We start from the raw sequence: 13,093 nt of genomic DNA on the forward strand, positions 1-13,093 counted from the left end.
GTAATTGCAAGTTCACCAATCAGTGAGCAGTTTACCATAATTAATGTTGTCCAAAGGGACTGTATTGATTGGAAACTTTATTTGTTAACACCCTACTGGGGCATACCCTTATTTGGGGCCTTTAATTATCTGGAGCATGAATATCTATAGACGGGGTTTCTCTCCCTGGAGGACCCAGCCTGTAAGTGAATTACATGGACAGCTCATTGATTTTAGTTGGAACCATGTAATGCCTCATTTCTCCTGTGGTGGCATTGCAAGAAAAGTGAAAACTTACTGTCAAGTTCCACCTTACTGATCACTGGGTTATTCTGTGATCAACTTATTTTTAAAAGACACTTCTCCACAAAAAAAGAGCTAAAGAATCAAATTTTTGAATAGTTCCCCTAATAATAAAAAAACCAAACAACTATCAAATCCAACATTTTCTTCATGAGTATTTTGTATAACATGCATATACTGTATATAGTGTCATCATAAAAACAGTCGTAATTCTAAAAAGCAAAAAAAAAAAAAAAACATTCTCAAAGATGTTATGTTATGTGTGATTCAATACCTGAAACAGAAAGGGAAAGAGGGGTGAGTTACTGAAGTTTTACTCCCTGCCCTCATGTGCTGCCCCCAACAGAGGACCCAACTAGGCTCGGAACATTGAGTGTCTAGGCCAAAATATGGTCCAGCAGGAGTGTTCACCCCATGACATTATGGCACATTCTTGGTCCATTTGTCAATTGTACAAAAGTCCTGAAGATTGATCTTTTGCTTTCATTCGTTATCCTTCTTCTGTATTTTTACTGATAGTGTTTTCTTTGTTCTCGACTTAACATTCAATTTTGAACACTATCTAGACCATTTTTTCAAATTTCCATCACCATCGATGCCAGATTTCTAAAATCACCAATGCTACTTCACTTTAATGAAACATTCAGCATATATTTGTAACCATGTATAAAACTTTCCCTACGTATTTTACCTTCGAGTAGAGAGAGCAGCATGACCACCATGTCTTTTTGAAGGTCAAGCAGTTCCTTCAGAAGTCCAATCTGGCTAGAGTCCTAGAAAATAAAAAGAACAACTCAAGGAATTCTAGTTCTTTCCAAAATACACGACGTGTGTCACTTATAGAAAGATCATCAAAAGCTTTCTAAGTTTCTCCTCTGAAATACAGTAGTACAATGTAGCCTAAACCAGGTCAATGATGTCTACGTGTGACAAAACCGACAATGATTGAGGTTAGATGCAATGAAAGTGTAAGGATTGCTTAAGTAAAGAGATGCTGACCCATTTGATACAAGAAAAAATTTCCCTCTTATTCTCATAGCATTTTTGGGGTAGTGCTTGGAAGCAGGCTTAAAAAGCAAGGTGGAGTTGGTTTAGTCCATCTATGGTCCATTACCTGCCCAATCGAGGCTTGGAAACAGTTTGGAGGTCATGAATAGACTAAATTTACTAAGTGATTTGGTGGCTGAAATCACATATAATATTAATGGCACACAAGTTAAAAGCAAAGGTCAAATTTTTACAGGGTCAAATTTTTCCATCTTACCTCTGGATAGAAGCGACTCCAAAAATGATCCTTGTTTGCAATGCAATAAAAACAGGCTGTTTAAGTACAAGTAGCTAAAGTACCCTCATGTATGAGGATATCACCTTCCATCTTTCAGTAACTGGGAAGGTATTATAATTGGAGGACATAAAACTGAAGAGTCAGTGCTAATATGGCATTTATAAGTCACCTATTTCATTTGTACTCCACGTGAAGATGGAGACCTTGTTTGTTTTTTTACGCTAGATGAAAACCGCTAAGTAAAGGGAGTCGAGGGTTATGTACGGTTATAAAGAAGTTCTTTTGTCTTTTTTTCAAAGAATCTTGCCCATACATTAGATACCAATCTATACCACCTACAAAACCATTTTATTAATATAAGCATATTTAGTTTGCAGTCACTTGTGTGCATGGAGCCTAAGTGGTAAGGAAAATACTTATACAGGTCAGTTCTAAACTCAGATTGTACTCAATTAGCATTTCCACCCCCAATACTAAAGAACCTTCATACAATACCTGGTTTCTGATTTATAGGATAAGTTCCAACTGTTAAGTAAAATTTGTTTTTATTTCATCTAAGTTGGATAAATATTTTAGAATACGCCACCATTAGTACCCATGAGTTGCAGGAGGACGAGACGTAATTCACACCAGCAATGGAAAGGGTAAGGACGAAGGGTGGAAAATGCAGTTTAACATGTCCCGGCTTTCCCTCCCTCTCCACCCCAGACATTGTACTACAGTTAAAAAAATAAAATGCTGCGTGAAACAGACAGACAAGTGAGGGGAGGAGAAGGAGGGAGAGATGTGGTATCCAGTGGCTATTGATATGAGGGAGTTATGTGTTCCTAGGGTGCTTGACACACATGTATAAAGTGTTTATATGCGTTTATCTGTGACTGGCTACATGCTCTCTGATCTTGTATGTCTATGCACATGTGAATTAAAGAGTGACCTAGTATAAATGGTGGAATAGCTTAAAGCAAAGGGCATGTACTAGAGTAGTTGGGATGTATGCCCCGTACATTGAGTTCTAATCCCAAAAACTGATGTGTTGACTATAGTTCTATTCAAGGCATCACAGCTAGTTACTTTACTTGGATACGCTCTCTCCTCTTCCTTCGTCCCCCCCTACTACCAACAAAATGTCAAGAGGCGGCAGTTCACAAGAAAAGCAATGAGACCACCCCATAGAAAGCGGGCTTGGCCCACACAGTTCTAAACTGTCACACGGCTGCTGGCAAAACAAGGGGGAAATATGGGTACATAAGGGATGACTAGAGGGAGAGACAGAAGATTAGAGACTAAAGAGAGAAAGATAGAGATATTTTAAAAATCCTGCGAGATTCAGAGGACTAGAAAATAAACATAACTACAAGACAACCCAAAATTTATAAAAAACACATCGTCAATATACCTTACTAGAAGAAACTATGAAGTTCCCATAAACAAGCGCATGTTAAAGAAAACTTGTCACCAGGTCAAAATAGCCATTTTCTTTCTCTTATTTTTATTTCCACTGCTCCTCTGAGCATTCCATTTTATTTTTATTTCTTAAAACTACCCATAAGGTTCCAGAGATATGGACCTTTTTATTTAGAGAAAATCGGTATGGTCTTTACTAAGAGGTTGTCGTTCCCAGGGTTATTATCAAAAGGAGACTAAAGACATGCCCCAGAGGATCCTGTGAGCCATGTCCCTTAATAAATACCATAAAAAATTAACACTAAATAGAATGACACATCTCTGAAAATACATGTTGAATTTAAAAAGCCAAAAAAAAACCTTAAAACTTTTTGGGGCAGTGTAAATAAAGTAAGAGCAAAAACTGGTCACTATGCCAGTCACTTTCAGGTTACAATTTGGCAGGTTGATTTAACAAGGATGCATATAAGGGATAAATTGGAGGTATAGTTGGACATAGTTTGGATAATTATTTAGATGAAAAGTTTTTTTTTTTACAAAATTATATATAGTGATTTCTATGATGCTATCTAGATTCCCTAAACAGAACCGCAAATGCAAGATTGTTAGAAAGATTTCAATTAACCAATTATTTCTGAGAATACACCTTACATATCTGCAACTGAAGTACAAGTGACAAATGATGAACGGCAGGGTCAACAAAATGGCCATCTCAACACTCCACCAAAATAAAGCTAAACTATTAAAATGACAGATGGGAGTTCTACAGTCTACTTTTCTGAAATGATACGAACACCAACTACTGGCCAATAAATTCAAGGCTTATTATACCCAACTTTTTGATCTCAAAAGGTCCATCCTAGAGAAGAGTAGTCGGAAGGATTGACAGGAACGTATATTATAAACAAAGATGAATGGCTGAACACAGTAAGGACATACAGAGACAAAAGTATGAATGGCCGACAGACACGGAATGGGCTAGGGTGCACGTCTAGCTGAGACAATTTAAGGAAATGCAGCCGTGCCACAGAGAAAAATTCTTACGCCATTTCGAAGTCCTCCGTTTTGGGGCATCTGTTACATATTAGAATAAAAGTATTATTCAGAATAACTGCATGTCAAACATCATTTTATTTATACTTGAAACTTAGTGAAGAAGATTGTGCGTGAAGCTGGCTATGGACAGAAGATAGCATTTGACCAAACCAATACTTGGCCTTTGGCTACGTTGCCCGATTCCTTCATTACATACCCCATCATCCCTGCTATACCGGCATGATATGAAGAATGACAGGCAATACATGTCTGCCAGCCAGATATCTCTGGTGCGTTTTATATCTGAGGGACCATAAGATTAGTTGTTTTTTTTTTGTCCAGAGACAACTGGATTCAGATTGTTGGTGGATCAAACTAAACAACGTTGAGAATTATCCATGGTGTACAGCCAGCATTACACTCATGGCTAATCCTTGCATTTGACTCTGTTAAGTTGTTACACTACATATATCTATCTAAGGAAGACATCTTAGATTGGCCATGAATTTTTGAGTGCTGCTAGCCAAATGGTGTTTTGGCTGACAGTTATTTCTGATGGCTTCCCATACAGATGAACTTGGCTCAACTGAGCAAGCATGTGCTCTCGAGGTACTGAGTGTGATAAATTGCTAAGGTGGCTTATTACCCTGGGTAACAAAAAGGATCAAGTGTGTTGAAACCCAACTAGCCAATCCCACTCTGCTGCGGGAAATTTGGGAAATCCTTATTTAAAAAAAAAACCCTCAAACTACCAAACAAAGCAAATACAAACAAAATTTCTACACGAGTAAAAGTTCACACATTGAATTACGTTTAAAAAAAACACACCTAACAACCTGAGTTTCATAAGACACATGGGTATCAAAAGCAAAAAGGAGTGTGATGGTTCTTAATGTATGGTTCTCAAAGTGGGATAAATTTGGGTGGTGTTTAAGAGGTCAAAAATTGTTTTGGACTTCAGATCAGATATTACTATTGGACTCAACAACCTCAATTCAGTTAGGTGAAAAATTAGGGTAAAAGAACTTCTTAATACACAAGACTATTCACCAATCTATGTAGGTAATGGAGACATTATGCTATTGAAGAAACAGGCAGAAATAATTTTTCCGATCTAAACTTGGTGAAACCACAAGTAATGTTCATGGGATTACTACCCATTTTCCAAAATTTCGCTAACAACTATCTTCTAGCCCTCCTTTGTAAGTTATGCAATGGTAGAAAGTGTTCGACTTCCTACGTACAATCAAAGTTGGGGTTGGTGGAAAAAAAAAAAAGTTACACATGACTGAAGAATCAGACTACAGGCAGCATGGCAATACGTATCCACCAAGAAACTATAGACTTTCTAACATCTAAACCTTTTGAAAAAGTGCTTGATTTTTTACTTTTCATGTATAAGAATAAGAAAAATGGGTTGAAAGAGTATATATGGTCTTTAAATTCATAAGGAAAAAAAAACGACATTTTGAAAAAACGCAGTAATAAAAAAAAATTGTTAATAATAGTAATATATGTTTGTACTGAAAGACTCATATTGGTTCTGTAAAATAAATCTGTGTGGATATATCTGGTTTTCCTTATAATTAAATTATGTGAAGTTTATTTAAAAAAAAAGAAAAGATTGCAGTCACCTAATAGTGAAATTCTGGTGAATATAGGTTTTAGTCGGTTACACGAAATATGGCTTACCTGGGCCAATTTCATCATCATGTGAGCAAAGACATGCAGGAAGCCAACCACTGCATCCCACAGACGACTGTGTGCCAGACTCTGCTGGTTGCCAGTGCACGGACCCTGAAAAGGAAACAATCATGGACATTACTTAATTGGAAAACTTAGTCTACAAATCAGACATTTTAACCTTCAAAGTGTCTGGTTTAGACCAACATTATTAGGATATAGATGGTTCTTTACTATTCAGGATATAGAAGAAAGGAAAAAGGAATATCCAGCACGTCCATCCAGTGTAAGTAAAATATCCAAAATATATTGAAGCATTTTAAAAAACAATATTAAAAAAGAGAGAGGGAGACTCTCCCTGCCTGACGCGTTTCTGGCGCACCACAGCGCCCTTAGTCATAGGAACTTCCTATGACTAAGGGCGCCGTGGTGCGCCAGAAACGCGTCAGGCAGAGAGAGTCTCCCTCTCTCTTTTTTAATATTGTTTTTTAAAATGCTTGAATAATTTTGGATATTTTACTTACACTGGATGGACGTGCTGGATATTCCCTTTTCCTTTCTTCTACTTCAGCTGAAATCACCAGCAGGTACTGCACCCACCAGTTACATTCATTTGCAACGGCTTACAGATGCATATCTCGGCGTGTCAAGCTCCTAACTTTTCCTCTCCCCCCCTCCTCTTTTCTTGAATATTCAGGATATAATTATTTTAGCCAGAAAAAAGCCAACCAGCCACAAAAGGTTGCTTCTACCCAGGAGAACCCAACATGTCCATGCCCAACATGTCCATGCATTGCTTAGACATCGCATCAATTTGAGCTGGCATCTTCCTACTTACTGTGACGGAATTGAACACTTGCTGCTAGGTTATTAAGGATATAATAGTTAGATGTTGACATGTCTCACTTGGGACCGGTGTTAACATTACTAGAGAGGGCACTATGAGCCCTGATGTTCCTTCCAACCATCCCACACTTGATGTTCAGCTATTAGAAAGATAGATGCATGGGATGAAGATACATTTCCTAGTTTCTTTATTGGAGAACACTATTTGGGCACCTTATTGTAATGTTTTAGATGTTGTATCAGTGTATTATTTGGCAGTTTAAGCCATGTTATAAGGGTGGTGTCATAGTTGGTGCTATAGAGGACACCACTTGACGTAAAGTCATCTTTACTCTGGGCATCTTGTGATCGGTTTATCATCAATGGACCATTCAGTCAAAGCAGACAAGCCAGGGTCCTCTTACCTGGATATATTCTGTTAGGCTGTTGAACACTTGCTTTGCCACAGACATCGCTTTGGAAAAGTTCCTCTTGCCTTGGTCATCAATAATATCCTTCCCAGAATAATACCAATAGAAATCACTGATGGATTCCTGGGGTGGGAATTTTAGAAAATGATAAGAGGGTTAAACTTCAGTTTATTGATCAGATTACATTAATGTAGACGTTTCAAGGGTTAGAGGGGATGTGGTTCCTGCACGTGGAAATTACCTGAAGGCGCAGAAGATAATCAACAGTGCAGATAATAATGTTGATGGTAGTGGTGTTGCCAGTCTGAGTACGTAGGTAGTTCTGAAAATCTTCAAAATGGAAATTTCTTAGTATAGCATGTTGTAAGTATTGGACTGAAGCTTACTCCATGCAGAGTATCTATGGGTGAGTCTACCATCTAGCGTCTAACAAATTACATAAAGATATTATTTCCAAGATCCTTTCATACCATTATTGTGTCCCTCACAAAGCAGCTGGAGGAACCGGAACAGATCCTGGGTGAACTGGTCATCCGCCATTACTTTTTCTCCTGAAGACATCGACAATCACAAAAAACAATATCATTAGAGTTGGAGAAGGAAAGACTCCAAGTAGGAAAATGTATAGAAAGAAGAGTGAAAAAAGTAGCACAAGTGATTCAAGAGAGAATGATGTAGATTAATGACAGAGACAAACAAGGAGTAAGACGGGTGAGTAAGTCACTGAATGAAAGAAGGAGAGATAACGGTAGAAGAAGGGACATATAAAGTGAAAGATAGTGAATAGTAAAACATAAAGATCGACAGGTCAATAAGAAGGTAGAGAATAGTAGTAAGGATGCCGAAAAATAGTAGGTGTGTTATAGACTGAATATGAATCACTCCGAGAGTCAAAGTTAGTTTCTTCCCAAACTCAAAACACTACAAACCAGCAAATCCAGAGCTCATGCGGTTAGGGATTTACCAGGTCAAGAGATGAGAGATTTCACAGAAAACCCTGCCCTAGGTAAAACTCACAAGGCCTTGTATCGGAAAATTGTACCCATCTCATGGTAAAAATTGAAATGTGAAAAATACCAACTTATTACACTAGTACAATCTTACAATATTTCTTCTTTATTATGGCCCCACATAATAAATACAACAACAAAAAAGCTAATTTTGGCCAACCGCTGCTTCTGATCCATTTAATGTACTCCGCTCCCCACCTTCAGCTATGGAACAAGAGGGCCCTGTACCAGTTATCTCTCTTGTAGGACTTGTAGGAGACATCAGCAATTTGGGGTCGTTTGGACTCCCTCATTTACGAAGGTGGCTAAGGCGTCATTGTAGGGTCACCATGTCTATGAAGAATGAGGATTAGCTCAGTGGTTACAACAGCCACTAATCTCTCTCTTCGATAATCCACACATCTACCTAGTAAAAATCTGAAGTGATGGAATTTAAAGATATGTAGAGGAAAAGACACAACAAGCTTTCTATTTGCAAAGCCTTGAAACCCAAAATATCCAAAATGTACGGTATTTCCACCCATACTAATCTGCTAGAAAGAGGAGAATGACTAATTAAGGCATCTCTGCAAAAGGTCCAAGGAGGACCAAGTGTGTCAATACATTTCATCGAAAACAGTAGGCTTTCCACATAAACAGTGTAATGCCTTATTTCACCAGTGGTGGCACTGTGAAGAAACCAAACACTCGCTCTCAGGTTCATCTTGCAATTGCAGCTGATCAATGGTGGTCTCCAAAATGGAGAAACTCTTCTCATATCTAATGTGCTAGGCTTCTATGACCTGGAAGCTATTTGGTCACTCAGATGAGGCTTAGTTAGTCGCTGATTAGTAAGGAAAGTGAGGGGATCTTGTTGCAGGGAAACTAGTGTTGATGGAATTCACGGAGATGACCCAACCCATCCCAATCTGTTGTCTCAATACATACTCCTAATAGGAACGTTAAACATCCAAATATTAATCTCTATGGTATGAATTATTAGTGAAAATTAATAATTATCTTACCCTTAAAAGGAACCTTTCATATTACAGCACAGGATCGAGCAGGGGTAGCTGAGCAGATTGATATTTAGTGTTGTGGTATAGATTCAGGAGTTAGGAGTCTGGTGGGTGGTCCTACTTAGTGATTGACATCTGTCAATCACAAGGAAGGACAGCCCACTGGACTCCTAAGCATAGGAAGAGCAGTAGATTCAATTAATTAACTACTAGTATGCATAATAGAAATATTTCTATCTATTTCTTGCTAAAATGGGTGAAGAATCAAAGAACTGAAAAATTCCTTTTTTTAGGTTGGGTTCAGTCAGTAGAAGGATAGGGCGAGGAGGATGACAATGAGCTGTTAGTTGAAGCATCGGTGGAGCGTGGTTTAAATGAACATTTACCCTGTTCACGGTTGATGACTGGGAACCAAGGAGGTCAGGGAATGAGAGAGGCAGGCAGGAAAAGGAGGGGAACACAACCATGTCAGGGAACAGGAAGGAAAATGTGATTACCATTATTTCAAACTCATTAATTGGATGGTGCCAAGAATATAACAACAGTCCCCACCCAACCCCCCCAACAACGAAAACAGGTAGAGAGAGAGAGAGAGAGAGAGAGAGAGAAACACAGTTTGTCATATGGAACACAATATGTCCTGTGGGTAAAGATGATGTGATTAGGATAGAGGAGGGTTTGGAAAACATCGGCTAGATGTGGATGACATGATAGATATTATATTGCCTAGATATGGATGGAAGCCACGCTATAGACCCATACGAGTCAGATTTACACAAATACAACAGTGCATAGTTCAGGAAATGGATATAAACAATACAATGGAGTGACCTTCTGGATTGGTGGTCTACCTTTAGATAACTTCTTAAAAAGGACTCTCGGCTTTGGAAAACCCATTTCATATATGCTACTTGGAGTTCTAAGTTAAAGGGTTATTCTCGACTGGGCAATCTATTACCTAGTCAAAGGATAGGTAGGTGGGTAGGTGGGTAGGTGAGTAGGTGGAAAGATGGTAAGGTGGATAGGTGAGAGGGTGGATAGATGGATGGGCAGATAGGTGAATAGATGGATAGATCAGTAGGTGGATAGGTAGGTGGGTGGATAGGTGAGTAGGTGGATAGATGGGTAGGTGGACAGGTGAAAAGGTGGATAGATAGGTGGGTAGATAGGTGAATAAGTGGATAGATGGATACTGGATTGATTAGTAGGTGGACAGGTGGGTGGATAGATTAGTCGTGGATAGGTGGGTAGGTGAGTGGATAGGTAGGTGGGTGGGTGTAATGTAGGTGGGTGCGTAGGTGGATAGGTGGAAGGGAGGGTATGTGGATTGGTGTGTGTGTGTGTGTGTGTGTGTGTGAGAAGGTAGATAGGTGAGAGGATAGATGGGTGAGTGAGCAGGTGTATAGGTGAGAGTATAGGTAGGTAGGTGGGTGGATAGTACTATACTCACCCATCATTTATACAGGTGGTACCTTACCCAGTTTGAAATAGTCCTTTAATAGACAAGGGTCCTCTATTCAGGTTCCTCCTCATCTCTTGGTCACTCAGGAGAATCTGCCCTCCCGACATCACATAGACAACCCATTTATTTGAATGTGTACCCTGTAATACTTTGTTTTCATTATGGTGGCACTGCAGGAAATTTTAACACTTATTGCCAAGTTTTCATACAGATTGTTACTGATCATTTGGGATCCCAAGCCTTTGTGATCAGCCTGACCCTTCTACCAAGTATAGATTGTCCAAAGTAGAGATGTCCTTTAAGGTCTCATTGGTCGAAATATAGACTGCCCTGCTCAAATTATTAGCCAAATCGGTTACATTTAAAATTCTAATTTTACTTATGCGATCCTGACATTTTGCAAACATTTGTGTAGTTCTTTACATCTGGTTCCACTTTTGAAATTGAGCCAAATAAATATATTACTATAATAATATTTAAAAACTGAAAAAGTTAAAAAAGTAAATAGAAAATTACTAAACGTACTTTTCCGATATAGTGCAGTATATGATAAGTAGAGGATACATAGTAGTGTACTGGGATTAAAGGAATCCTCCAAGAAAAACAGAAGTCCATTATCTACTTTATGACCAGATGTGGTAGAGCATGACATAGAGATTCAGAGACCACCAGAAAGTGAATCCTTATGTCATGCAGAGCCCACTCATCGGCCATAACTCGGTCTTTCGTGGAGTGTTACTTTAAAGTTTTAATTACCGGTATTTAGAATGCTAAATACCATAACTTGATGATCAACAACTTCCAACAAACAAGTAAAATATTTTATTATATACAGGAAATTTACATTGTTATCATGTTTTTTATTTTTATTTTTTTGTCTTCATACTTGGGCAAACATGACAATGCAACACTCAATCATGTATCAGATTAATGATGGTGTATTACTCACTTGTGCCATCCTCTGTTACCATGCCGAGTCCTTCTGCTTTATTTTGGCGCTCAAAAGCATTTAGGTCCAGAACACTACATTAAAAGAAGACAAATGGCTTGGGTGTACGAATACTGAATATTCTGTGCCATAGTACGAGATATAAACTAATATAAAAGATGGTTTCCATTGGGAGTCCAATCTGTGGCATTGACATGATGGTCCCTTCGGGTAATGGTTCTAATATGGTGGTCAGTGGTGGAATGCAAATGCTACAACTATCTTAAAGAAAGACTAAAACGCACAAAATATGTAGATTGTGTTGGTCCTTGGAATTGTCTTTTGGAAACTAAATAGGTCCTCACCTGCAGGTTTGCATAAGGGCCTGCACGCTCTGGAAAAAGCCAACCTCCCTCTTTTCCTTTAGATAATCCAACATTTTCTGGTAAAAGAAGTATAAAAACGTTAAAAAATATCAGGATTGAGAAGTTTTTGTTCATCCCAATGGACCAGGAACATGTTCGCTATTAAGCCACATAAGCCAGACGTAGATATTGAATCCTACAAAAACTAACCCAAGCAACATATAAATAGAATGGACTAGGAAAAAGCCAGGTTATGAGATCAATAATCTAATAAAAAAAATATAAATAATGTATAATGGGTACAAATGTTTAATTCTTTAGTACTCACAAGAAAGACTAGTATGGTCCATTTAATAGAGGTGTCTCCTACCTGCTGAACTTCACAGTTGCCACCATTCAGGATAGAAATTCCAAGCTTGAGTGTAGAGGAGACCATAGCTCCGGTTTCACCTATGACACCGAGTTGTACAGAGTAAGATAAAGACTTGACCCAAAAACACTGAAAAGTGTGAAAAAGGATTATCCATTTGTGAAGTTAGCGGCGTTCATACCTTTACATGCACTGATCATCTGCAAGACCATCTCAGCGGCACCACGGTTATGGAGACGGGATTGCTGGTACAATAACTTCTGTTTCTCCATCTCTTTCTCCTGTGAATAAAGAAAGCAGAAAGCTACTTGTGAACAATGGACATTGAAGATTAATATTCTTGGATGGGCAGAACAGAAGACTTAAAGGTCCACAGAAATTGCTTTTAAGAATCTATAATTCAGGCGCAAAAATTAGACTGATAGTGAGGAAGTACCTCAAATGTGAGTTCAACTTCTTCCTCCTCTCCACCTTCTTCACCTTCCTCTTCCATATGACAACTCTGTGTGAGATAGAGGGACAGTAACCTACATATCTTACTGAGACAGGAACTAGAAATTACCTGCCAACATATTGCAAGGAGAAACCATAGTTTGTGATGACCACGTAATAAGACCACCAAAAGAGGACTTCATGTCATACATTTCAGAAGATACCTTTTGATTTTGAATTTTCAAAATAACGCTCTTCAAGAAAGGCTTTGGCTTACATTGAAACTACCTATATTAGAGACAACTTTCTTCCTTCTGGAGGAAAAATACTTATAATTTTCGCCATCTCCTCGATTCAAACCTTTGAGGTCCACGTTTGGACTGAAGCACATCTTAGTAGGTGATCATCCAGTCTCACTGAAATGATCAGGTTTCATCTGACCTGAGACTAATGTCTGTGATGGCCTCTTCGTGGACAAAGGACTTTTTTTTTTATTAATAATTTACCTTTGCCATGATATCTGCGTAGGCCATGTATAAGTAGTCTTCATCCAGTTTTCTGTAGGAAAATGGGTGATAGGATT

At 38.5% G+C, this 13,093-nt stretch overlaps 1 protein-coding gene across 10 annotated transcripts in view; it reads right to left on the reverse strand.

Annotated features, from left to right (window-relative positions):
* RYR1 (ryanodine receptor 1) overlaps positions 1 to 13,093 on the reverse strand; it is a 179,866-nt gene that overhangs the window by 24,436 nt on the left and 142,337 nt on the right. For 4 of the 10 annotated variants that reach the window (XM_069746582.1, XM_069746580.1, XM_069746585.1 and 1 more), the window contains 12 exons: positions 13,017 to 13,068; positions 12,515 to 12,580; positions 12,260 to 12,359; positions 12,079 to 12,158; positions 11,709 to 11,785; positions 11,365 to 11,438; positions 9,340 to 9,357; positions 7,416 to 7,496; positions 7,187 to 7,275; positions 6,940 to 7,068; positions 5,699 to 5,803; positions 974 to 1,055 (listed from right to left, as the gene is read on the reverse strand). In XM_069746582.1, coding sequence (XP_069602683.1) covers positions 974 to 1,055; positions 5,699 to 5,803; positions 6,940 to 7,068; positions 7,187 to 7,275; positions 7,416 to 7,496; positions 9,340 to 9,357; positions 11,365 to 11,438; positions 11,709 to 11,785; positions 12,079 to 12,158; positions 12,260 to 12,359; positions 12,515 to 12,580; positions 13,017 to 13,068 — 953 coding nt within the window. Of the gene's footprint in view, positions 1 to 973; positions 1,056 to 1,546; positions 1,577 to 4,015; positions 4,046 to 5,698; positions 5,804 to 6,939; positions 7,069 to 7,186; positions 7,276 to 7,415; positions 7,497 to 9,339; positions 9,358 to 11,364; positions 11,439 to 11,708; positions 11,786 to 12,078; positions 12,159 to 12,259; positions 12,360 to 12,514; positions 12,581 to 13,016; positions 13,069 to 13,093 lie in introns of all 10 variants that reach the window. The other 6 variants (XM_069746587.1, XM_069746583.1, XM_069746586.1 and 3 more) reach the window with 3 other exon arrangements.

This window comes from Ranitomeya imitator, chromosome 2, assembly GCF_032444005.1.
Source record: "Ranitomeya imitator isolate aRanImi1 chromosome 2, aRanImi1.pri, whole genome shotgun sequence".
In the NCBI taxonomy this organism is placed as follows: domain Eukaryota; kingdom Metazoa; phylum Chordata; class Amphibia; order Anura; family Dendrobatidae; genus Ranitomeya; species Ranitomeya imitator.